Genomic DNA, 26,570 nt, shown 5'->3' on the forward strand with positions numbered 1-26,570 from the left:
TCTGTTCTGTATCCTGGCAAGCAAATCTATGTTGATTGTTATGCACCCAACACACATTTTTACAAATTACAACTTAGCTGCAACAGCGACCAAAAAAGCATTCCTGACAGTGGTAATGATTATTTTTTTGCCCTTTCAAAAATAACGCCTGTAAGCTTTAAATATAGGTGTGCAACCAGGAAACTGCAGACATCCTACAAAGATCAGACCAAACAGAAAAAGACATCTAAGGTGAGAAACTTATCAGATTCACAAAACAAAGTAGTATTTTATTCTGAAAAGTCTGATTCTTTAAATCTCACAGAAATTATTTATTTCTTGTCATGTACAACACGTTCAGGTTTATTTATTGTTGTGATGTACATGCTGTTCTATTTAACTCAAAGCTACGGTGTCAAACTTCTTTAGTTCATAGACCACATACACCTAAATCTTCATCTTAAGACCAGTAAAATCATTTCATACACACTTAGAAAAAAATTCTAAGAATAAAGAAGTACATTCTGAAATTGTTCATCAGAGTTGTAGCCAAGATTTTTAAAAAGCTGAAACCATAAACCTAAGAAAGACATTCCCCATCCAAATCCCTTAAAAATGTGCCAGACAACAGAAGGCATTATTTTTTATTATTATTTTTTTCATGTAATGAGTGATCCATTTATAGAACAGATGAAAAACAGCCTGAGATGCATGAGGAAAGAATTGAAATTCCAAAACTATATCTCAATGTTATGATTCAAAGATTTTGTTAAAAAAAAAAAAAAAACTTATAAAACCATGTAACTTTCCTAATACTTTCACTCCAGGCTAGAATAATTCCAAAAAACAAAAAGATTTTACTCTAGTTCGGTCACTGTATTGTTGTATTTATTGGCAGTTTTAGTCCTCAGGGCTGTATGTTTGACATCTCTGCCCTTAACCACTTTGGCATTGAAAATAATAGTTAAATTAAGATTTTGTTATGACAAATAACACTTGCTGGATGTCACATACTTAATATTTTTAGAGTTTATTCGGGCTCTGAGAAGAATTCATGGTAAATTGCGAAAGCGTGTTCATGCAAATAACAAATAAGTACCCATATGTCCAATACAAAATCTTGTTTTGAGTATTGACACCAGTGTCATCAGTTTAAGGCCTAAAAAGAGAAACATAAGCACATCGATATTCTCCGAAATGCTGGTGTTTGGTTATTTCACATAACTAACATTTTCTATGTATTGTTTAAACTGAAGAAAAGAAATGCACAGATCAGAAGTAACCTGTTATTAGTATACATTATCACAGTGGCGTTTTGAAGTCATGCCATATTTTTTTTTCTATTGAAAGAATAAAGAGAATTTGCAACTTGTAATGTTTTAATATTGGTGTTAACTGCTAGTAACTGTACTGGCCGACCCTGGTACTGGTATTACATAATATTAAATGTAAAGCAAATGTTACGTTTTAGCTGTAAAACTGCACGATTAAAACTTTCCATGACATTCAGGTTTGGGATCTGGACTTCCCTCTTAATTTAAAATGGTTTTAGGAAGCGGGGTTCAGTGGGATTTCTTTTTTTTCTGCCCGCTGACCTGGGCTTTACTTCCAGGTCAGTGCCTTCTGCAGGTCTCAACAAAGTATCCCTTTACAGGAGAGGGAAGAGCTGGCGCTTCAGCAAGTCCCCCTGGAGGTTCTTCAAAACACCGTTACCATGGACACAAACTTGACCGGGAGAAGAGTGAGTGGTGTGTTTGTGTGTCTCACACTGTATGCGATTGCGAAAAAAAACGAGAAGGAGAGGGGGTGAAGACGTGCGCGCGAGGGCGGGGGTGTGCAGGTGCAGTTTGCATGTGTTTCAGTGTAAATACAAAATAGTGACAAGTTGTCATGAAGTTTGGTGCCTAGTTTCGGCTTAAAAACTCAAAAGTCCAAACTTAAACAAAGCGAGATGAGCGCGCGACAATGTTGTCATTGACTTCGCCCGCGCTTACCGCCTGCAGCCGTGCGTGATTGACTGCCAGCAATCTGATCCAGTGAAAGACATTGACAACCAATAGGAAACGGAGTGCGGCTTGTTTCCATGGGAGGCCCCGGGAGGCGATGCCAAGCCGCTAGAAAGCAACACAGTGAGCGGGGAGAGGCGCAGGCAGCAGCCGGGACTGTGGAGATCCTGCAGCCGCTCTGTAGCTCTCAGCAAATGAAAGCGGCGCGAAGTTGGTAGGTAAGTACATGCAGTTTTACACACTTCCTCTCATTTCTAAGTTTATTACAGAGCGAAAAACATTTTGGTGCGCCCTCTAGCTCAGCGCGCTGCTCGTTTACGCACCAACTTAACTGTACCGCATGATCGCCGGAGGTGCCGTCGGTCATTCCAGGCTCAGAATAATATCAGAGGGTTCATACACTGAATAAAACAGAGATTTAAACCCGAAGTTCTTCTCTTCCTTATTCCTGCTTCCTATTTATCTGCCTGTTTGAAGGGTGGCCGGACAGGAGACTGGAGACTTTGCAGATTGCTCGCCCGTTAAAGCCGCAACAGTGCAGAATGGATGGATTTCACGATCAGCAAGTGCCTTACTATAACTCCAGAGTGAGTGATCACTGCCTCAAAAGAAGAAAAGTTGAAATGAAATCAGTTTCACTCATCCTTCTCTTCTTCCAGCTCCCACCCCATTAAGGAAAATACTTCATCTTGATTTTTTTTCTGCCTTTTGTACTGTGGATGGCTGTTCTCTCTAATGCATTCTATTTGTTCTGATCTCACCGCTGTCTTTCTCTCTGCTGCTGCCAACACTCATTTCTCCCTCAGGGACCATTTAAGTTTCATCTAATCATCAAAGATAAACAGCCAAACAAGGTGCCCATTACTTTACCCTGTGTTATTGGTTATGCACCATGTAACAACTTGTTAATTATGCCTGATAAGTGAAGCACAGACCCCTTTGCATGGGTCAAGCTTTAGAAGTGCGTGAGGCATTAATCAGAGGCTCATTGAGGCTCTTTCATTTGCTATTTCAGTTGCACATGTGATGCAGCCAACAACAGAATTACTGCTCCAGCAAGAAGAAGAAAAATTGATGAGTGTGTGTGTGTGTTTTTCTTTCCCAAAAGCTGCAAGAAAAGACAACGAGCTGCGAGAGGCCAGCAAATGACAGAAAGAGAAAATTCATTAAGTCCGACCTGGCTCTGGACAGTGAAGGTAGGACAGAGGGAGAAGTTAATTTCACGGCTTCTAAACATTTAGCAAAATTCAATTGGTTTGTGGCCACCTGTGCTGCTAACTACAGAATCTCAATTACAGCACAGCGGCCTGTGATGATTCTCACAAGCCTCTTTTCAGTGGTCAGAAACACAAATTGACTTGTTATTAGCTGCACACATGCCCAGTGAGCTCCAATGGCATATCAGCCAGTAATAGTGAATGCACTTGTTTCTGATACTTCTCTTGAGCTTCGACTGTTTTTCAGCTGCCTTCAAACCTTGATCTCTGCCTCGGTTTCCCTTTCAGAGCTTTTCCAGGACCTCAGTCAGCTGCAGGAGACTTGGCTAGCAGAAGGTGAGTGTTTTAAATCTTGAGCAAAAAAAGGAGGAGAGATGGGTAAAAATGAATAGGTTGTGAGTGTTGGGGGGGGTGGGGGGGTGGGGGGTGCTGCCTGGAGTTACATGCCTAGCGTCGCAGTCCAATTAAAAGCCTGTGTGGAAGAGGCACCTTGTGTGTCATGCATACATTAGAGACTGTGAGCGAGGGGTCTTGAGGGAGACCGAGGAGGCTCTACCCAGAGAGTGTCATCACAAATTACCAGGAGAAGGCTCTCCGACGCTCACTGTCTCTTCTGCTTTTGGCAGGAGCTAACGCGCTGCACGCCAGCCGCCACTACCTCCACCTCCACCAGAGCTCTGCTGTAGCCTACCAGCTCTCTTACTCTCACTCACTCTGTCATCTCCTCTCTCTCCCCTTTCTCTCTCTCTCTCTCTTTCCCTCTCTCTCTTTGCTTCCTCTCAGCACACCTCTCTATCTTGTACAGCTGTACCTTCACCTTGTCTTCTTCAATTTCATTTCTTGGTGGCAAAAAAAAAGAGAGAGAATGGATCTATGAGTAATTTTTTTTCCTCCGCAAACTTCCAAAACAGCAGCCAGCTCTCAAAGCGACAACTGATTTTTTATTTTTTTTTTAATATTACAATTTTCTTGCTTTTTAAATTTTTTTTTCTCTAATGGCAAGACTTGCTCATTGTGGTCTAACTGAGACGTGATGCTTCAGGATTTAAGTGCGAGCGTCCTCTTTCCTCCGTGTCTGCAGCACCGAAGTTTTGGTTAGTGGTGAATATTGTTCACTTTTGCTGTATTTCTTTGTGCGTGCATGTTGGACTTTTTTGTTGACATCTCAGAAAGATGTAACGTACCTTAATATTGCATGTAGTCTAGTCAAGTTTATATCCAAGTAATAAAAAAATAATTTTACATAATAATTTGAGATATATGTGAAGTGTTTGCTTTGCTTGCAAACAGATGGTGTAAAGTTGTACAGTGTGAGAGAACACAACTGTTTTGTAAAGTTGGATTTTGAAGTAGTTTTTGCAAATATATATAAACCTGAAAATTAAAACAAATTCTAGTGTTTTCTCTGCAAAATGTCCAAAGCACAGGGTTAAAATGAAGTTTATAAGTCACTTGATTATAATTGTCCCTGTTATTGTACTAGACTAATTCTAGACTTTGCTTTACTATAGCTCGTTGGCTAATGTATAAAGTGTTATATGTGTTAGAAACTCACTGATTTATGTGCATTTTTCATATAGTTTTAAATAAAGGTTTAATAATGAAATATTAAAATTGAAAATTTCGTAGAATTGTATAAAACTGAAGTTGGAGTTATTATATTGTAATGCTAAAATGTTCTGCTTCATAATTTGGTTCATTTGAATACATTAACACCAAAAAGCATTTAGTCTAATGAGACGCTGATGTTAGTTTTACTGTACTGTCTTGTTTCATTTAAGTCAATCAAGTCATCTGCAGTTTGTGAATTTAGAATTTTTGTGTTCTGTTACCCATTTGCAGCAATAAAAGGCTGCCTTCTTTTTTTCTAACAGTTCACACGTCGTCAAGCAATAATTCTGGTTGTCGTAGAATAACGTGTGCAATATAATTAAATAAACTTTAATACTTTTTTTTTAACCATAGGATAGAGTCGTAAAACATTTACTGGAAGAGTGTCGAGATGAATTTTTCGCTTGCTCCCTTTACGCAGCCAAAGAAGACTCAATCATTTATTCGCTCCATCTATTCTTTAACACATGTGAAAACGCTCGCAGTGCAATCCAAAGCTTTTAAAAAATGAGAAGTATTCTTTAAAACAGATATTGGAAGAGTTGAGCCGACTCGGAGCGGCAGCGAGGTGAGACGAGGCGTCGCGGCTCGCACCGCGGGGTGTGTAAAAGAATAAGACACGATTTTAATATTTCAGTATCCAAAGTGGGAAAAGAGACAGCGGCTGATAAGAGGTATTACTGTTAAAGATTACAGTTCTGCCTGTCATGGATCAATGTGATGATGTGCGCCTCAAGATTGTAGATTTAATGAATGACTTCCTGTCCATTAAGATGAAAAGGAATACCTTCCCATTTCTGAGATTTATTAGTTCAGGTAATTGGAACGAGAGGAGAAATTATGAGCGACAGACTGAATTTCCGACTCCCGAGACCCAAGATGTTGAAGGTTGATCGTGACATGCGAATCTGTGACCTCCCCCCCAAAACGACATCTACCTTCTTTCTTCCGTACAGTATTTTAAACTCGTTTTAGTTCCTTTTTATTCAAAACAAAACAACAACAAAAAATGTATTGTACTTCTCAGATTTTTTGCTTTAAGATTGTTTTTCTTTTTTCCTTTGTTCACGCACTGGTGTCTCTGCAAAATATTTGTGCTGACAGCGTCATTTGTCTTGGAAATCGTCACAGGCAGAGTGATAAATTTGTTTAAAACTCAGCCCTGCTTACTGCTGTTGCAGGTTTAGACAACCATTCAAATAGTCTCAGGCCTCGTGTTTACAACCTTCCTCTTCTTTGCCCTCGCTCCCGTTTTCCTTCTGTCCCTCTCCCTCCTTTTTTTTGGTTTTGTGAATGGCGGCAGATTTCCAACTCTGCCGTTCTCCCCAGGAGTTTGTTGCAGAGATCAGCTGGCTCATTCACAGACTGAGGCCAGTGACTCATCCATCCTGTACTTCCTTTTGGTCACAGAGAGACTGCCACCTTCTTTGTGTTTAATTAATTAATTAATTTTTATTGTTTCTCCTCTGTGTCCGCTGAAGTTTTGAGAGATGTTGTGGTGCTTCAGCTGATTAAGAACTTGGTTTTTTATTAGGAAAAATTTGATTTGTTTATAAGGTTTGAGTAAGTGTTTTCCTAACTCTGTATCTGTTACATATTATTACATGTTCTTTAATTTATTACAAAAGTAGCCCTGTGTAAAATCTCCTGTTATGTCTTAATTGTTTCCCACCAACTTAATTCCAAAAGGCCAAAATAGAGAGCTGGTAGCTTCTACTACACAAACATATGGAGTGAAGTTGCTTGTGCATATTTATTTTCTGGCGTCTGCACCCGCTTGACATCTTTAGAAAATAAGGAGCAATATCTCCTCTTCATCTGTTAATTGTTTACCCTCCTCAATTCTCACTTCTGGGAAGAGAAATAAACCCACGCTTGACCACATCAAGAGTGACAAAAAAGGAATATCAGTCATTTAAAAAAAAAAAATAGGATCTCCAGACATGTCAAGGCATGCTGCACATACTGTGATAATGAGGATCCACCTCATTTTGTTTATAAATAGATGTGCTAATGACACATTTAAATCTCTTTTTGCCCATCACCAGAGAGACTGAAACTTAAGGGACATGAAGAACTGTCACTGAGTGTAAATATGTGTTATATAAATATGTACATGCCTAATTGGAGCCCGAGTGGAGCAGGGCTTCATTATTTTAGCATTAGCCTGAGTGCAGGGGTGTTTGAAGCGCAGGTGAAGCTTTGGAGGGTTTGGAACAGACCTAACTCGGTAGGTACAGGTGGATTCACCAGTAGGGAAGAAGCCAATTAGATACTGTTAACAATGGGTGTTTGGCTGCTGGCAAGGAGCGAGAGCCGAGGCTGCAGAGCAGTCAATGGACAAGTCGACCTCAGGAAGTGAAAGTAGACGGTCAAAATATTATCTGTCAGGTACGAGTTTGTTGGAAAATATGACTCAACCGCTTTAGTAAATATCAGGGAATGTGTTAGTCACAGCAGTTCAAGGTTATTTAGTCTTTTGATTGCATCAGAGTTGTCGTCTTGGGGACTTTTTGTCCTTTTTCAAGCCGTGAAAGTCAGATTTTATTTTCAGAAAGAAAAAAAATTTAATTAAGCTCTTTTTCTACAACAAATCAAAGGTGTTTTTTTGCTGTTTTCTTTTCTCTCTCTCTTTTTTAAGGGAATGATATAGATATAAAATCGAAAAAAAGTGCATAGAAAATGGACATTTGAACAACTGGGCTGTAGCTGGATAACAAATGCGTAAAACGACTGAAAGTTTAAGAATGGATAAAAAAAATCTATATTAAGATGTTTTTTTAATTCATTAATTGATTTTAATTTGCATGATTATTTCTATGACTGAAGATTTACAGCATATTGAAATCTTCTGCACATTTAAAACGATAAACACATTAAAAACACTTTTTTAGGCTTCTTTTCTTTTTTTTTAAACTGACAACAGAAGCAGGCAGTGCTGGGATTGGCCAAACTAACATCCCAGAGGACTGTTTGCCAGAGGACAAAGCTGTGATCAGTGCTGCGGTGTCCATCAACATCAGAAACAATCAATCCCTTTCTTCTTCTCTGCTCGTGTCTTTAGCTCAAGTTCCCGACAATGATGAGCAGTTCGTTCCAGATTTCCAGACTGAAAACTGTGAGTAAGAAACCATGTCGCTTTTCCCTGTGTCTCTTTGTCTGTGCATGTGTTATGTTTATGCGTGTGTGTGAACATCTGTGGCGTTTTTTTTTCACTCATCTTCACTGGTGTGTTTGTACTGGCGTAAAAAGCAAGTGACTGTGTGTGTTTTTCCATGTCTCTCAGTGCCCTCACCTTTGCTTGCACAAGTGCTCTCAGGAGAGCTGCAGCAATCTTGCAGGTCTACAGGTGCATGGTTTGGGTTGGGGGGTTATCTGTGTGTGCGTGTGTGTGCGTGTCTCTGTTTTCCCTTGTTGTTCTTGGGACCGCTACTGAGATATTATTGCACTGTGACTTATTTGCATAAGAAAACATCAAAATATTGTGGCTAACTTTTTTTTAGGTAGTTGAAGTGGTATTTTTAACTCCAGGTAGTCCAAACTGCTGTCAGTTGATGTCTGTTTTGAATTTTCTTTTTTAATAAAATCTTAAAAATATGCTCCTCCTTGACCTTTCCCCAAACTCCTTTTTTGTGCAAACCATTGAGTGTGGTTATATTTTCTAAATCAGGCGGTGTAATATTAAGTACTCCTGCATTTATCCTTCTTTACTTGGAGGTTGGCTGGCCTTCTTTTACACTCTCTATCCTTCACTGGAGATTTTAAAGCATGAAAGCAAGTATGATCTGTTTTTTTGTGCTTTTTTCCTCCTTGCTCTACATATTTTATCCAACAAAAGGACAAATTCTGTTTCTAAGAATACTTCCTAAAAGTTTTAAAACATTTTCCAATGTCTGACAAGAGTTCATTTTTCACTCACAGTGATGAGGATAAGCTAGTTGGTCGTACTTCACCTGGCTGTATACGGTGGTTGCACACGGTGACTGGTTACTTGGCACGGCCCATTTCTGGAGGAAGTAGTGCCAAGGTGGGGACAGAAATTGAGTGAGTGGAACTCAGTGGGACCCAGATAGAGCACATGTCTTTCATTTGAGCCAAAATGCACATTAAACTGTGAGAAAAAATACAAAACCTCCCGGTGTCCTCAACACTCTTTAACCTGCAAATGAAAGTTGAACAAAAGGCAGAAGTTAGAGTTTTGAACAAGAACAAAGAGAGAAGGTCACATTTGACATTTAGTTTGGCAACTTTTAATTGCATTTCAAGATTTAGTGGTCACAGATAACAGTTTGGTAAAATGAAGCTGTAAGAGATTTGGCATCAAGCGAGATCGCAGGCCTTTTAACTCCATGTGACTCAGATCACAGCCTGAGATTATCGAGAAGGTTCCCGTTGGTGGGCTGGATTAGAAACCCGAGAGGGGTTTTTCTTTTTTCTCACTTTATTTTGCCACGAGTACTCCTGCTCTCTGGAAATGACAAACCTGAGGGGATTTGCCTGGCTACAGGCACTTGACTTTAGATGTCCTAATCTGATTTGGCTTTTAATTTAACTTATGATTTAAGTTGCTCCAAAAGTGAATAAACGCGCCTTAAATCTAAACACATAAAACTGCATTAAACTAGTTATGATAGTCTAAAAAATCCATTAAATGTCTGCACTTTATTTGATTCGTTTCATTACTTTTACTTTTTATAATTGTTCAGAACACTACAACACTAAAGACAACTGCTGTGTTAAAGGCAAAACATTTAAACTATGCGTGTGACTTAGCCTTGCCTAAAACCCAACATGGACTAGTGTGGTGTACAGTAGATAACCAGAGGTCACCAAGACTGTCCTGATGTCCTTCAGAGGTAGCCAGGGTGGGTGGCCATAGTGGCAGGAGACTGCTGACCATCTGAATTGTCCTGTTGGCAAACCTGCAGCAGGCTGGAGAGGCACTAACAGATGGCAGGAGGGTGAGGGCACCGTGGTTGGGCGCATGAGCAGGCATCCCAGCCGGCAGCTCTCCCATATGGGTTTTCACCAAGCCGAGAGATGGACGGTGAGACAGGGAGAAAGAAAGGTGAAGGTGAGGAGAGATAAAGCTGGAAGTTAACCCTAAAGAAAAGGCAGTGAGAGGATAGGGGCCGTTATGAAAATGGCAATATTAAATACTTTTAATGTCACCAAATCTAGCGAGAAATCCAAAGCTAACAGACAACTGATTCCACACAAATCAGTTACAGCAGCTTTTTCGTCTGTGAGCTCCATTGTTGCTCCAAAAACACTGAAGTGACTCACACTGTTGCACTGGGTAACATCTCCCTTTGTTACGATCAACGTGGGCCCTCTCTGTTTTGTGTAAATCCCACATACTTCCTCCTGACTCCAAAAATACTCAGTACTGCCCATGTATGTGTTGTATATGTGTGTTAATCTGCATTTGAAAATAGTTGAGTCTGAAAACGTGTTTGAGCCAAATTTGTAAAGGTTACAGTGCTTAGCCCTTTAAATAATTTCCATCCTATCCTCAATAGCGTGGTGAAAATAGCAAAACATTATTTACTCAGATTTAAAAAACTCAAAATTGAATTTTACAACATTAAAATAATTCACAACAGACATTAATATGACAGTTGTGAATTATTCATGAACTTATCAAATTTGATTTAAATCAAACGTAAAACAAGCTAACAGTTAGCACAGTTAGCATTAGCCAAGATGTCCTATTTAGTTTGCTATCGATGTAAGCTAACTGCTACAATTAACAAGAAACATCTTATTTTATTGAGATGAATGTTTCCAAAGAAAATAAATGTTATCCCTCAATTTTTGTTCCTGTACTGCTGAAATAAAATTGGCAACAATAGTGAAATAGCTGTGATTTTATATACCTAACAGAATAATAATAAAAAATCTGAAAAACATAAGAAATCTATTTTGAAGGCTTAAATATTGCAGCATAAAAGCTGGTGTATTCTGTATTTTCATGGCCAGACTCATCTTTCCTCACGAGAAGCTGTTGCAGCTTCTCTCAATGTCAACTTTGCACTCTGCGTCTATGCGACACAGAACCAGCATGTGAGCGGCCTCGAAGCGAAAGTGTCCTCAGGCTGAAGGAGGAGAAGGAGAAATTTCTTTGTCTCAAACTCCAACACAGATGCTTACCATTAGCATAACTTAGCAGGGAATGGAGGAGTAGAGGAGGTGTAAAATGAGGCCACACGTTACCAGCAGATCTGAGCCTCCATCATTTAACAGCAAAGGCGAGCACCTACAGTAGGTGAAAATGGAATGGAAGGTTTTTCGCTGTTGCCAAAAGACCTGTATTTTTTTATGAATGGACTAGAGAAATATCTGCCAAACGTAGGCTCCCGTTCTGCCAAAACGCACAATTTGTACCTTCAAAGTTGACAACAGCCGGAGCCAACAGTTATCTGATAGTGTACTGAAAGGACTGGCAAACAAACGGCTGCTAAAATAAATATATTCGAATTAAGTGTTTTTGGAAAATGCAAAAAAATGTTTTTTTTATTTGCACGTGCCACAATGTTTAAAGGAAATATTTCTGTTTAATCTGTACTGCAAAGGCTAAAGCAAATTGCCCAATGTTTAAGTCAGTGGTACAACGAAGAAAAGAACATTTGCATTCAAAATAGACCCAGTAATTGTTCTAACTGCCTCTTCTTTAAAACTGCCTACCATCTTAGTTAATCAATATGTAGATAATGAGAGCAATCAAGCAGTGATGGGCATGACATTCTGGACTGAAAAGGAAGTGTCTGTTTTAGTCAGAGGCAATGCCCTCGCTATTGATTTGTGTACCTTGGCACCCCGCTGACAAAATCTATTGTGACATTTCCATTTCTAATTTAACGCCCTGTGCTGCAGCACACGTGAATTGTTTAGTGCCGATGTGGCGCTTACGTTTAACGGCAGCATTTTTATAGACGTTGTTTTAATATCATTCATTGTTAAATAAAGAAAGGAATTATGGTTCAGCTTGAGGTGAGCTGTAAACAAGAAGCCGGTGGAGTCGGCTCTTAAACGAAACAAATTCACGTGTGTTTAATGTAAACTGTAATTAGCCTGACACTGATTGTGATCTTGACAGCCAAAGCTGAGGTATTGTTTTGAGTCCATAATCTCTTAACAAGGCTTTGCGATGCCAGCGTCAACAAAGGTCTCCCCTCAGGAAATGTCTCTTTGACCTCCGATCGATGACCCAGAAAAGGTCAGGCCCCCAGCGAGGGCTGCAAACAACCCCTGAGCTTTGTCATGCCGGGCCCGTGTGGCCCATCACCCAGGGGGCTCGACTGTGCGTCAGATGGGGTGTTGGCAGATCGACCCCTGCTCGTACAGCAGCTGTCTGTCAGCCGTGAGAAAACTCCTCAAAACATCCTTCTCTCTCAACTCCTCGTAGCCTCAGAGACCTTCTTGTATTTAAAAGAAAAACAGCCCATAGCCACATATTTAAGTTTCTCTAGTACTCAAATATCTAAATGTTTGCACTTGAGTTGGACCAAGAGTTGATGGACTTTCTTCATTCATAATTCCTGGTTATAAAAGGAGAGGGCCATCTCTCAGTCTGAAAACATCAATCAAAAACGATCGTCTTCAACCGCGGCTGGCCCTCTGTTGTGTTTGATAGAGCGCTGTGGGATGGCTTCGCTGTTGCTCGGTGAGACGGCGATTGGCGATGCAACCTGAGCCTGACTTCATTCTGACTGACTGGCTTTTTCTTCAGAAGCGCAGTCAATTGGATTAGCGTTGATCATGACTCTAGATGATGGGATGTTAATCAGGACTGATCAGGCACTTAACAGCCTCTCAGATGCACCGGGCTCACTGTGGGGCCATAGGTAGAGATCGCAGGCCCCCATTCAGATCAATGAGACTTGTTGTTGTCGTCTGGAACTTATTGACAGCCAGCTGAAAGCAGATAAAGCATTTATCGGAGCTCACCGCACACCCTGTTTTATGATTGTCATATTTCACTACCAGAGTCCCCGTCAGGAAAGGCTGAATAAATGGGATTTGAAGTGAGTTGTTTGTGTAAGTGATGGCCTCAGATGTCATATCCTTTGGCAGATGGATGCTTAGAAAAGCAAGTGTTTTTAATATATCCATCACGAGTTCTCTTAATTAGTGATGGCTTGGCACATTGATGCCTGCTTGTATCTGCACTGTAACATGACATTGTGGGTAAAGCTGCTGTGTGCAGTTCTGAAATTTAATTGTATTCTAAGTTTTGAAATTGAATCTGCTGTACTTAAATAAAACAAGCAGTATTTTTCTTTCCAGACTCTGATCATCTCATTTAATTTTTGTGAATGATCTGTCAGATGTAAATGAAGACAGCGGTTTTAGTTTTTATTCATTTATTTTTTATCCGTCCTGTGATTGTACGAATTCTGTCTCAGGTGCTTACAAGCAAATCCAGAAACAGTCTGCTGCTAAATGAACAAAAAAAATAGAAAAATGTTACAGTTTCAGCGTAAATGTTAATTGTTCTTCCTCCTTCCCATCGTAGTGGCGTTCCACGGACTGCAGCTGAAGATCAAGAGGGAGCTGCACAGCCCGTGTTCAGAGCTGAGCTCCAACTGTAGCCAGGAGCGGCCCTTCAAACTCCAGTATGGAGAGAAGTGCCCGTACAGCATCAGGTGGGCTCCAACCCCCCCCCCCCCCCCCCACCCCCCACCCCACCCCACGACACATAAAACATCTTTTACAAATTATTAAAATGCTTTTGTACATGATACCTTTTTCAGATTTGTAAAGAAAACACAGAAAACACAAAAAAATCCTCACTTTAACAGAGGAATAAATGCAGGTGTGAAGGTTTATTGTAGGACAGCGATGACTAAATACTCACTTTAGCTTATCGTCAGTTTACTCTTGGTGAAGAATCTTTATGCTTTCTATACATTTGACATTTTTTTTTGGCTTTTTCATTCTGCATTGTAATTTTTTATTTAACTGGAAACGACTTGCTAATCATTCCAAACTGCAAATCAAAGGACATCGAGATACGCACAGCTTTGGGTGGTGACTCTGAAGACATTAACGAGATATTTCCAATCAGAGGTATTTATGTGAGATTATGGCAGTCATGTTAGTTTTAATTGTCTGTTATAACTGAACTGAATCAGAGGGTTTCTGGAACCGCTGATTATGGAGTGGCTTAAAATGCCATTGATTCTAACTGCAGTCTGACATAAATGCCCTGAGGTAGTTTGTGATGCATTTCTTCACTTTTTGACATCTGCTCAGAGTCTTTACATCCAAATCCTGCACAAGGCTTCATAATTTATACAGTAAATCAAATTGGTTTAGAAAACAGTGAAAGGATAGTTGAGTGGGTAGGGCATTTGTTCCAAACTACCCTAAATACAGACATCTTAAGACGAAGCTATCAGTTAAATAATCCTTAATTAAAAAGAGCTTAAATCGTGTAACGTACACTGGCAGTAACACAGGCATCTTTGACTCTTGCCATTACCCCAGTGCCTATGAGCAGAAGCAGCCCACAGGAATGAAGCCCTCCAGCCCAGTGACACCCCCCTGTAGCACCCCTGTGTCCCCACTTCATCATGGCTCACCCACGGCGGCCCCAACGCCCAAACCAGACAGGACCTACACCCACATACCGCCCTCGCAGCCTCTCCCTGATAACGCCTACACTATGGACCACAGGTACTGCAGCCTGCAGCCTCTTACATTTACATCACATTTACATCTGGTGATCGTAGCTGGCAGTTGTACCAAGGATAGATAACAATAAGGTCACAGCAGCAGATGCACGTCTGAGTTTCTGCTTTTGATTGAGTGAATCCTCAGTGGGCGGGGCCTGCAAACGACAACTTTCCCAACCATCGAATGCCATGTGGTCGTCACTTGACTTTAGTGCTTTGAAATAGAGCTCATTCAATAAATCAATACAGAATGGAAAAAACAAAACAACAAACAAACCTACTAAGTTAATTATTTCAAGCAAAAGATTTTTTTTAGGTGTGAATTTTCCAGTTTAGGAGTAAAAATGTCAGATTTCTCTTATAATATTAATATAATGGATTTAAATGACACTTTACTTGTGATTCTCAAATTATTAAAGGAGAATAGAGCTAGCTAACATTAACATCCCTCTGCACAGTAACACAGTTGGCGGATGTGAATTATAAAGAAAATACTTTTAAATGAAACTTTTCAAAACAGGTTTTGTGGATTTTTAGAGTAATCAGGACACAAGAGGCATTTTACTTCTGAGTTACTCCCATGAGCACCACAAGCCAAGTGCCATAGGATAAATATGTATATTTGATTTTGGTTTGAGAGTCTTTAATTCAATTTTCAGACAAATATTCCAAACCTTTCCTTTATTTTTTGCTTTTTTTGGTCACCTGTAGGCATAAACATAGGGGAAACAAAAAGGCAAGCACTTGAAAACATCATTACGGATTTCAGAATTTTCACTGATACTCTATTATTGATTCATTGATTAGTAAAACAAAATGTACATGTTCTTGATTTATCTCCTTTTGGTCTCATCAAGTCTTTCACAATCAGGAGTCAGTGTCATGAATCCACTGAATTTGTCGTCTGTCTCAGATTTCGACGTCAGCTCTCAGAGCCTTGCCACTCGTTTCCCTCCCCGCCGACAATGGCTCGGGACGGCCGGCCCATCTACCACAGGCAGATGTCGGAGCCCAACATCCCTTTCCCTCCTCAAGGCTTCAAACAGGAGTACCCCGACCCCCTCTTCGAACACCCGGCCATGATGGGGGCCCCTATTCCCCACACATACCCAGCCGGCATGATGATCAAGCAGGAGCCGAGGGACTTCACCTATGACTCAGGTGAGCGATTTGAAAAGGTTTCTGTTGCTTGTGCTCCTTCAAACTCCTCTGGTAAGTGAAAGAGCAGAAAAGTGATAGCTGCCAGAGCATTATCATTTCAGGAATGAGAGAAGACATGGCGGGAGGGGGCGGTTTTATTGAGTTTGCCCATTATTAGGGCAGGGGATCTGGTTGGGCTGGGTGTCTGTGCTGTTCGCCATTTCCTGTGGTGCTCTAATAGAAAAAAGGAGGGGGCTGAGCCTGGTCACAATCCAGAATCTGCCCTCCCACGCTTGTCCGCTCCCTTCGGTTAGAGAGTAAAGGGACCTAATCATCAGCCAGCGGCTCTGTGGAGCCTCTGTGGAGCCTGAGGCTACCTCAGGACATGAATGAACATTCGCCCGACTGCCGGGTTCATTCAGAAGGCGACAGAGTGGACCCAGGAGAGGAAGAGCTGGAGGAGAGTGTGTGTGACCAGTCAGGGGGGAAAAGCAACCTCCATACACCAAAACATTTGGTGCCTCATTCACATCTCTTTAAGTTACACCTGGTTTTCCTAACAGCAGCTCTGCAGTTTTTGTCATTGAGGAGTCAGGCAGCTGTGATTTTTGGTGTTTTCTCGCTTTTCCAGTGGCAACGTTACTTTGCAATAGATGTGTTTACCGAGTTTCACAACTATGTGGCTTCTAAATGCCAATTAGCACAACTGAAAAATGTATCAAAAAGAGGAAAAAAAAAATAGAAAAGAAAAGAAAAACAAGATTCGGTCCAAAAATAACCCTGTTCTTTAACAGTTTCTTGGGTTTCTTCTGGCCTATTTGCAGCAATGTGATTTGCATCAACCATTATTCTCTTGTTTTATTCGGGGTTTTTTGTTCGCAAATTTGGCCAAATACAGGCAAAAATTACAGAGCCCAAAATGACACTGGCAGCTTGATTTTCTCTTTAGCAATAACAGTCAATTCTTACATTTCACCAGGTGAAGCAAGGTGTTTTTTCATAGATAAATGAAATGGCTTTAACAATTAGAAGAATTTTTATTGATACAAGTAAACTATCTACAAAGAATTGCGTGCAATCATAAAGCAAAAGTGGTGAAATATATTCAACTGTTAAAATACCAAAAGGTCTTCCTTGTGTTGTGTCCACTACTTCGACCAAGATGTCCAAGATGGAGCATCAGAGTGAATTTATTAGCAGCCACAGTGGGGCATGTTGACTGGAGCTGGACTGTTGAAAAGGATGGGAGGGGATCTGGTAATTTCATTAGCAGCAATTTCCTCTACAAGTCCATTACTTTGATGAAGCTCAGAGAAATGTTTATGGGTCTAAATGAAGGGCTTCAGTCTGTTTATTGAACATTCACTTTGCAGCCCATTTGGCTGTTTTTTTGATCGCAGCATCTCATCTGTGATGTGGGAGGTTTGGACATATACAGTAAATGGAAGAGTCGATTGGACAATGTAGTAAAGCCAACCGGTAAATGAAGGAAGAGAATTATGTAGTGGGGCATTTCTATCTTAACCATTTAAACCTACGATTTAAAAAACTGCTCATGTCTATATGAAATTACATTTTTGGTTTAAGAATTATTCAAACCACAAGTCTTTATTTGATCTCTTGTTATAGCCATGATATTGATAAACCACGAGTGAGAACTTTTAAAGGTGCAGTTCAGTCAAAAATCTATTTTAGTTGGCTGGTAGATCTTATGAGGAAAAGAGGTGCTTTGAAAACAACAAGGTGGGTGCGATTTAGGAAAAGGCAGATATTTCTAGAGCTGATATCTTTAAAACTGGCAAATTTCCATTAAAACAATCTAAACTTGGAAAAACACAGAACCAGAGGAAGTGTGTTGGGGGGGTGAATTGTTCCTTTTTACCTAAAAATTGTCCCCAGAAAAGTGACCGTCTGCATTTTTCACAGTTTATTTTAACATCAGCTGAAATGTTGCTCAAACATCAGGACTCAATGTTAAATATGTATAAAGTATAGAATCAGCGAGTATTTATCACCACTGAAGAACTGAGCTGATCTGTCTCCTCAGGCTAATGTGGGCGTGGTCTGATGAACAGCGAAAAGCATCATAAACAACATCAAAAAGTGTTTGTTCATGTTTTGAATGTATTGTTAGTATATCTATCTTGACTGTTTCACAAAAGCATGTGTTCGTTTCAAACTAGTGAAGAACTCGTGAAGAAAAATGGAAAAACATGTGAAACAAAGCAAACAGCTTTGGCAGAAAACTGTAAACTCACACTGGATGCAGTCAGTCATAATAAGAAGCTGATTGAGAAGATACACGTCAAGCGTTTCAGCTAAACATGCTGCAGCTGCATAGCGAAAACGTCAAAGAAACTAACACCTGCAGGTCCGTTTAGTTTTGATCTCAGAGCGTGTGTAAAATAATCATCATGAGCCCTCGTATTATGAAAAAACTTACATGGTGTCAGCTCGTGTTTTCACACGAGCGCTGTGTTTTATTCAGTTGTAAATCTTCCTCTGAGTGGAGATGCTCGGGGCGCGTATCGGCAGCGTGATATAGTGAGCTCGCCCGTGGCTGGAAGCCATCGCAGCGCTGATGCTGAAGGGCATTTTCTTTAATCAGAGCCAGTGGTGCATTGAGTGAACAGGCTTTGACTGCTCTCAGATAACTGAGATAGTGTTCTTAATGCTGCCTTCGGGCCCTTTAACACCCACTCTCATTCTTGCCTGGGTTTCAGCAGAAGTGCCTAGCTGCCATTCTGTCTACTTACGGCAAGACGGCTATCTGGCTCACACTAACAGGACTGAAGGTACCAACGATGATACGTGTGGATGTTGTGGTGGTGCACGTATGGGTTTTTGCTTCATGTTTTTTTCCCGATCTTGTTTTCCAGGTTGTATGTTTGACAAAGTGGCGAGGCACTTCTACGACGATACCTGCGTGGTGCCTGAAAAGGTGGAAGGTGAGTCCTGCAGCGACTCTTAAAATGAAAAGTATGCCACGTGCCAACGATTCTGCCCATCATACAATAACCGTTTTGCCCCGTTTTCTGTAGCCGACATCAAACAGGAGTCGGGCTTGTACCGTGAGGGCCCGTCGTACCAGCGCAGAGGCTCGCTGCAGCTCTGGCAGTTCCTGGTGGCTTTACTGGACGACCCGTCCAACTCCCACTTCATTGCCTGGACTGGCCGTGGCATGGAGTTTAAACTCATTGAGCCAGAAGAGGTAAGAGACACACAAAGGCACTGTCACAAAAAATCTTATTTTTCTATATTGTAATCCTGAAATTTACTCCTTTAAAAAAATCAGTTTTTATTTTTCATGACTTTTATACTTAGGTAAATGTTGCATTTTATTTCACTACATATATTGTTCAATAAAATCTTTAAAAGAGGTTTACCTGCTTTCAGCTACTCAGAAGTAAATATTTGCTGCTTTGGACCGTTTTATGTAATTACAACTTAAATATATTTGGGTCGTAGACTTTTGGTTAAAAAAAATGAAGTGATTAAGCAGTGAAAGAAGGTAAGAAGGTAAATCACTGCAAAACCAGATGAGGTCAGAGGTCAACATGTGAATGAGTAATATTTTCTGCTCTCAAAATGCGGTAGACTTCTTTAAAAAATTGTTCTTACCGATCAGAAGACAAAGAGAGGAGTCATTCTAACTGACAGGGAGCAAAATCTTCTTACATTTAAAAAAATATATATATTATTGCTTTTCTTTAACACACAGGTTGGGGTAAGGGTTTGGAGTTAGGATTGGGATCGTCACAGATGATGACTTGGACCTCAGAGGGTTATATATTCTACCGTCCACACTAAAGCCAACCAAGTGACCCTGATGACCTGCTCCTGTTAAATATTTCACAGGACATATTCCTAAAAATATAACCCATGTTGGCGGTTGGGCCTTTTGAAATGGAAACAGAGGCAGGGTTTGTGTATGGCCACATCACACACAGTGGGGCTCAGTCACTGCTGGAGGATGAAGGAGGATGCAGGGTGCAGGCAGGGGGTGAAAGTGTAGAATGGAGGAGATAGATGAGTACCGGGCAGTGGTCCACGCAGCCCGATGGTGTCTAGAAGCACGAGCCAGCTGCACCTAACAGGGGGCCCCATTCATGCCATCAGGTGACCAAACGCATTTGCTTTGAGGCGCCGCAGACAAACGTTAGGTAGCGGTTTCTGCATTTGCAGCATGTCAGCGGTCGCGGGGACAAGAAAAAATGTGAAAAAGAAAAAGCAGAAAAAACACAGTTGCATTGATCGGGGAAGGTATTTTAGGAGATAAACTGTGAGAGACAAACAAAAATGAAAGTAAAAAGCAGAGTTTAAAAAAAGCGAGCAGCTAAGAGAATGCCGTGGGGCTGTGGGTTTGGACCGTGAGGCCGGGTGGCGGGTGGTCTGGTAGACAGGTGCTGTAACATCTGCTGCCTCCTCCGCTGGGTGTGTGACAAGCTCCTAATGAACACATCCCTGGTCAGGTCTGCACAAGCTGGACGCGCTCTAATTACTGTTATTAGGAAAATATGGATCGCTAAGTTTGTTTAACATTTTAGCTGCTGCAGCGTCTGGAAATCAGGGCAACCGCGCTCGTTTGTGTTAGATAAGTTTGCTTTCTGATAACGCTCTGTTTACTGACTGTCTTTATTGTCTTCATGTTCGTGTGTGTGATAAAGGTGGCACGTCGGTGGGGGATACAGAAGAACCGGCCGGCGATGAATTACGACAAACTCAGCAGATCATTGCGCTACTACTACGAGAAGGGAATCATGCAGAAGGTAAAAAAAATACATTTATCAACCAATTATAGTTCATCTGTTACACTGAAAGGCATCCAAAACTGTTCACCTTTTTTCTAAGAGATTTTTTGGATGTAAACATAGTATGAAAACAACTCATTTGGCTGCTATACCTGGCCTGTGTTAAAGGCGCTCCCATTCCCCCAGGTGCCTTATATAAGGAAAAGAGTGTCTCAAAAATGGTGAAACAGCTAAAAAAGTTCATTTACACTTTATAGCTAAGAAATTGTAAAGCTTTTTTCTGTATTGTGTGCAAAAATCAGTTTTTGCCAGGCTTGCGGCTCGTGTCCGCTTTAACATTAATGTTAATTTATCAAGTTATTCCTTGAATTAATCTTCATTATAGTGCATGTAGTATTTATGTAGTATTTATGTAGTAATGCCAAAAACAGATGTTTATAAACAGCAAACAAATGAGTAATAAACACATATATTTCTTCTTCTTTGCAAGCTACATATTCATTATATAAGGGAAAGTAATCAGTTACATCATCACCATCAAACATCACTGTTTGATGAACCAGCTACGTCAAAGTGTCCCTGCACTAAAACAATTGTTCAGCAAAATATTTACAAAAACAATAGATGTGCAAATAATGACCAGTCTTTTGAGATCAGCTACCACGCATGTATAATTTGTAAGGATTTGAGTGTTATACAAATAATTTCCATAAGCGTTATAGATGTTGATTAACTTGGTACTGGACTAAGTTTCTTTCAGATCAATTAGTGCGTTTAGAGTTAGGACCTACAGTGCATATGCTGTGATCATTATCATAAGATTATTTATGCAAAAATACTTCAGATCAAGAGTAATGTTTTGTTTTTTTAACAGAACACTGGATCAACACACTTTTCTGTCAGGTTTTTTGTTTCCTGAGGTATTAGTTTGACAGTTAGAAGCATCTCCAGAAAGCATTCATTAATAGGCAGATCAGAGGTTGAGCACTTTTAGGTGGAATTATACTTTGCTGGTTGGAGGTCAAGAACTGCTGGGCAAGTTTAAATAAAATAAGGAAGAAACAGCAAAGAAAACATAAATCTGCTCCTGAGATCACTTTTGCCTCTGAGAAGCGATGAACAGTTTATAGCTCCTTTATTTTCTACCAAATCCACGTGTGACGTAAGACGTTTAAAAAAGCAATCAGTGTCTCAAAGATAATTTTAGAAAACTTGGTAAAACCACTCTATGTAATTTATTCTGGTGTTTTAAAATAACTCTTTTAAGGGATAAGCTGTTTTCACTTAGGTTGGGGATAGTTCATTTGTTTGAAGTGGGTTTGTATAAAACACAAAAAACAAAACAACAAAAAACAATACATGGTGGTTAAGATGCCCCAAAGCAACAAAGGGTACCAGCACAGAAGCTAAAGCCACGTGCTGCTGTGCTCTAGATCAGGAGCACGAAGCGTTTTAGTCACCTAAAAGTAGTTTTTGTGCACTTTTTAAAATATTTGACTGTTTTACGATTGGAGAATTGTCAAGTCATTGTATCCACATCAAAGCCAGCAGATACTATTTACGAGTTACTGGACTATTGTTGCCTCGTTTGGTTGGTTGGTATGTGTTAATGTGTGATGCTGGTGTTTTAATGGCTTAATTTAGATCAGATTCGATGTGTGAAAACGCAAAAGTCACACGGCATTAGAACGGCCATATTTTATTTTTATTGTGAGTGGGGGCGGGGCTCCATGAGTCAGAGAGTATAATGAGAGAGCGAATTTTAATGAAGCTTTTTGTAAACAAACTTCAAATGATGTGGATACAAATGCTATTAAGTAATCCTGTATCTTGTTTGAAAACACTTAAAGCTCAATGCACCTCTTGAGCTTCAAGCGTGGAAGCCAAAGCAGAATTGTTGATGACATTTGGAGATCAGCTTTAAAAGTTTAAAAAATGTTTTTTTTATTAATTTTTTTAAAGATATTTAATCTTTTTTTTCCATCTGGTGGATTAAAGTGAAAGATTACACTCAGTCACTGTAGAATATGCTGTGAAAAAATGGTTTAAAAACAAGACCTCTCCGTCTTTCTCCAGGTGGCCGGCGAGAGATATGTCTACAAGTTCGTGTGTGACCCCGAGGCCTTGTTCTCCATGGCGTTTCCTGACAATCAGCGGCCGGTGCTGAAAACTGACATGGAGCGGCAGATCAACGAGGAGGACACGGTGCCGCTGTCGCACTTTGACGAAAACATGGCATACGTACAGGAGGGACCCTACTGCCAGCCGCACCCCTACAGCGAGGGCTACGTTTATTAACGTCAGCCCCACAAAACCCACACCTCCACCCGACCCTCCTCCCACCTGCCTCCATCCGTACACATGAGACTGTCGTGTCCTCTAACTCGCAGCCGCTCGGGGAATTAGACTGAACACACACATGCAGCGGCGCTTCCCTTCCCCTCTGTCTCAAACACGTACACGTCCTTTTGCTCTTGTCTTTCTGACCGCACAGCAAGATGGAGAGTGCACTTTATGGACCGGAACGGCGCGATGTTAGCCTGCCGGGGGCTAGCTATGTGATTGGCTTTTTACTCATTTATGTTTGTACATTAATGTGGGAATCATTCCGTTTGTTCGGTTGGTTTTTTTGAAGTCCTTATGATTTTGAGCATGTGCCGCCCTAACGAGACTGGACTAATTTACGGTCACTTTGATCTCCTGCTAAAGAAACCGTCTCATCGACACTCGCAAAAGATGGCCATTTGTTTGACTGTCTTTCTTTTTGTCTTCATCCTGTACTGGAAACGTGTTAACGATACTTTTATGGTGAAGTGACATGATTATAGACTTGAAAAAGTAATGTGATTATAAAAGAGACATTTAGCTATCAGTGAGAACTGCCTCGCCACCGGTCTGAACACCGCACCTCTGTCCGTCAACGCCCGTCGTCCAATCAGACTGTAGATTTCATCATGTAGGTGTTGTAATGACATAAACTCCACTGGATCCTCAGCAGCTCAACAACCTTGTGGGTCAGTAAAGATGAGACTTTCACTTACAAGGACGCACTCCGGGGAAAAAAAATGTCTGGATGACAAAAAAAAATACTTTCTCTGCGTCACGCGTGAATGGCCTGCGTTTAGGATCGAAGACAAAGCTGCAGGCTGCTGTAAAATAAGTCATTCACTGTAAACAGCGGTGTAATGCGTCAGAGCAGAAAACACTCATTCGTCCTTCAGGTGTTCAGTTTTTCAATGGATAACAGGTGAAAAGTGTATGTACAGTCAAAGTGGTTGCAGCAGCCAGTCAGTTCATATTCAGGATAATGTTTGCATCCCCAGCTAAAAAACAAAAAAACATCTGATTTCATTGGCACAGACAATAAAAAGGAAAAAAAAAGATATAAAATCAAATTTCTCCCTTGAATTGTTTTCGGTTTTGTTCCAGGTGAACGAGAGGTGTATATTTTGCTTAAAAACTGTTGCTTTGCCATTAATAGGTTGCTTTTTGGTTAAAAAAAAAACAAAAAAACAACGTAAAAGAAATATTTAGAGTTTTATAATGTGATGAATAAAAATCATGGTATATTAAATTGTTCCATTGTATAATCAGGTAAATGCACATTTTGTTGCTGCTTCAAATTGTAAGTGTATTTTCTAGTCTCGAGAAAACGACAACAGGGGGAAAAAAAGAAGAAAAAAAACAACGCAGCAGCTATGGCCTGCTATTCGGGATTTCTCTTTATTTTTTGTCTCTTTTTTTTCCGTCAATTTCAGCATTAAAAAAAAATTACTCTGAATTTTGTTCTCAAGATTCACGTGTGTGGGATGGGATTGGCAATAGGAAAAATTCTGTAATAAAATAGTTCTGAAAAACAAAGTGATGAGCACTTCTCAAATGTTTTAATTGATCATAATATAAAGAAAAGTTTAAGAGCTTCAGTGTTTCTTCTCTTGGCAGTTTTATGTATTCCTTACATACGATAAATCTCTTTTTTTTTCAATCAAGCTGAATATTTATCATGTCTGTCCCGACAAGGTCATAAATTTACAAAGTGGAAGTGGGAAAAGAAAACACCATAGCAGGTGTGTGTGTGTGTAGACTAACAGATTATAGACTCTTGTCAATTTCCAAGTTAGAAAGAAAACTCCCAATCACAAAGCATTTAACCAAAGTGACACCTGAGGAAAAATCAATGGCTAATTTAAGACCTCGCTTTTTCATGTAGGTGAATTGTTTCTGTCCTTTTGTGTCTGGTGCTGGCAGTAATGAAAAAGAAAAACAGCAACAAAAAAAGCAGCAACACTCCCTTAAAGTTATCATTTCCTTTTGTAAGGTGTCACTATTGCTAAAAATCAATGACTAATTTAAGGAAGCATTGTTTAATTGGTTCCACTGATTTGAAAAATGAAAACGGATGTGTAAGTAATGAAAAAACACCACTTGCCTTAATTTGTCAGAGCAGGTTACAAGCCGAGCCTATTAAAGTCCCCACGCTTAGGTTTTTCTTTTTTATTGATTGTCTGTAGGGAAGGGAATTGCCCTTAACTTTAAACACCTGATTGCTTCCCCGAGGATATTTAACAACATCTAATCCGACATATACAAAAGTAAAAACAGCAGTGCGGCTTTTAATATGATGAATGACGCTTCTATTTTGGGTTTTCCTCTTAAAATGCCACTAAACTGGAGTAAAGAGTGCTCGTTCAGTGTTGAAAAAGTAGGTCAATGAGGTGAAGACGGGGCTACCTTTTTAGATAATTAGTTATATCCTGTGTGTATTTACTGTCTGAGCACTATAATCAAATGTAAATATTTCTATCAAAAATATTTCAGCACCACACTTCTGTTCTTAAGAAGAAAATGCACATAAGAAAATATAATCCAACATTTAATTTAAGCAGATTATTGGAACATGTAGACATTATAATTGATGGTGGAGGAAAGAAATTAAGTGCATTTATTCAAGTATAATTCTTTGTACTTTGTATTTGTACCTTTCCTAGGATTTTACCTTCTACATGTATTTACAGTCCTATCTATATTTAAAGATAACAGATTCCAAGTTGTTTATGCCTTATAGATGTAAAACACTATATACTATACAGTGGTTTACGGTAACATATAAAACCCAGCAGTTTATCGAATGCCAAAATGTGCAGGCCTGCTACTTTAACAGCAGGACTTTAACTGAGTGCATTTCACTAATTCAAAGATGGGTTTAAAGTATCTTGACATTATGGTACTCTTTCACTTAAAGGATTTCCAAGAGGTAAGATTCCTTCTGTAAAGTGCCGGACTACATAGGCGGACTATCCCTGAGCAGCTCTGTGCAAGGAGAACCAGTTTTTGCGTCAGAGGCTGTATGTGGTTTGACTGTTCAAATGAACTTCACGGTTACAGACCGAACACAAATGACTGTGGTTTATTCAAAGTCCCATCATTGAAATCCAATGCAAACACTTTGGTGCTTTAAATATGTGGTGTGTTTTCCATGTGAGCGGTGAGCTGCTGGTGGGACAACAGCACTGCAGCATTTTCCACCTGTATGTCGTGAATAGTGTGAAGGTCACTTGCAGGATTAGTTGTCTTACACCTTTTAAAGGCATTCTGTCGCTGAGGCTGAAAATCGCCATGCAAATCCTGTTATCTGGCCCCAACTCAGGGAATCAGGGCCTCAGCTATCAACATATTTACCATTTATGGACATATGCTTTACATCCTGTGCCACCAGCCAAATCCTCCCCTCCTCTGCTGCACTACCGGCTAATATTCTGTGTATCTGAACTGTGAATTGTGGTCCTCCCCCACTGTAACAAACAGATGGCCGCTCGATCTTGAGTCATCACAAACCCATTACCAGAGTGACTTGTCCTCAGCCAGGCTGCCTTGATTCGTGCCCGATGGCTCTCGCCAGTGTTTGCTCAGGCTCTTAAGTCATCCTCAGGCTTCACAGCGCACTGTGTTTGCTCAGGTTAAATGGCTTGTGCTGCCCCTGGAGTCTCCTGATTGGCTGTGACACTGCAGTGTTTGACAAGTGAAATGACACCGAGTGGCCCCCGTCGCAGCAAATGTGTTTGGCTGTTTGAAACAAGTTGGCTTTTAATACAGCGTGTTTACACACCAAAAAGCCCTAAGTGTGTTTCTATCTGTGTTGCCAGGGTCTATCAGTGGCCAGACCAGTGAGCATAAATCATTCAGAGG

General features: G+C 40.3%; 1 protein-coding gene across 6 annotated transcripts; it reads left to right on the top strand.

The window, feature by feature from the left end:
• Positions 1-1,694: 1,694 nt before the first annotated feature.
• Positions 1,695-24,272, top strand: etv1 (ETS variant transcription factor 1). 6 transcript variants are annotated; one of them, XM_087848443.1, is made up of 13 exons: positions 1,696-2,203; positions 2,463-2,572; positions 3,094-3,181; positions 3,491-3,538; positions 7,878-7,931; positions 13,332-13,461; positions 14,306-14,494; positions 15,407-15,654; positions 18,360-18,428; positions 18,513-18,581; positions 18,675-18,844; positions 20,301-20,402; positions 22,461-24,272. In XM_087848443.1, the coding sequence occupies exons 2-13, from the start codon at positions 2,528-2,530 to the stop codon at positions 22,680-22,682; spliced, it is 1,434 nt and encodes a 477-aa protein (XP_087704569.1). In that variant the 5' UTR covers positions 1,696-2,203; positions 2,463-2,527; the 3' UTR covers positions 22,683-24,272. The 6 variants fall into 6 exon arrangements, with proteins under 6 accessions (XP_087704573.1, XP_087704569.1, XP_087704568.1 ...); XM_087848442.1 differs by having other exon boundaries at positions 1,696-2,199; positions 18,357-18,428; XM_087848441.1 differs by having other exon boundaries at positions 1,697-2,203; positions 18,357-18,428.
• Positions 24,273-26,570: the final 2,298 nt, after the last annotated feature.

This window comes from Neolamprologus brichardi, chromosome 11 (genome assembly GCF_056152115.1).
Source record: "Neolamprologus brichardi isolate AB-2024 chromosome 11, ASM5615211v1, whole genome shotgun sequence".
Classification (NCBI taxonomy): domain Eukaryota; kingdom Metazoa; phylum Chordata; class Actinopteri; order Cichliformes; family Cichlidae; genus Neolamprologus; species Neolamprologus brichardi.

Coding starts and splice junctions, on each gene's coding strand:
- etv1 (XM_087848442.1), top strand. CDS start 2,528: ATGGATGGATTTCACGATCAGCAAGTGCCTTACTATAACTCCAGA. Junction 2,573..3,093: donor TGCCTTACTATAACTCCAGA/GTGAGTGATCAC, acceptor CTTTCCCAAAAG/CTGCAAGAAAAGACAACGAG. Junction 14,495..15,406: donor GCCTACACTATGGACCACAG/GTACTGCAGCCT, acceptor CGTCTGTCTCAG/ATTTCGACGTCAGCTCTCAG.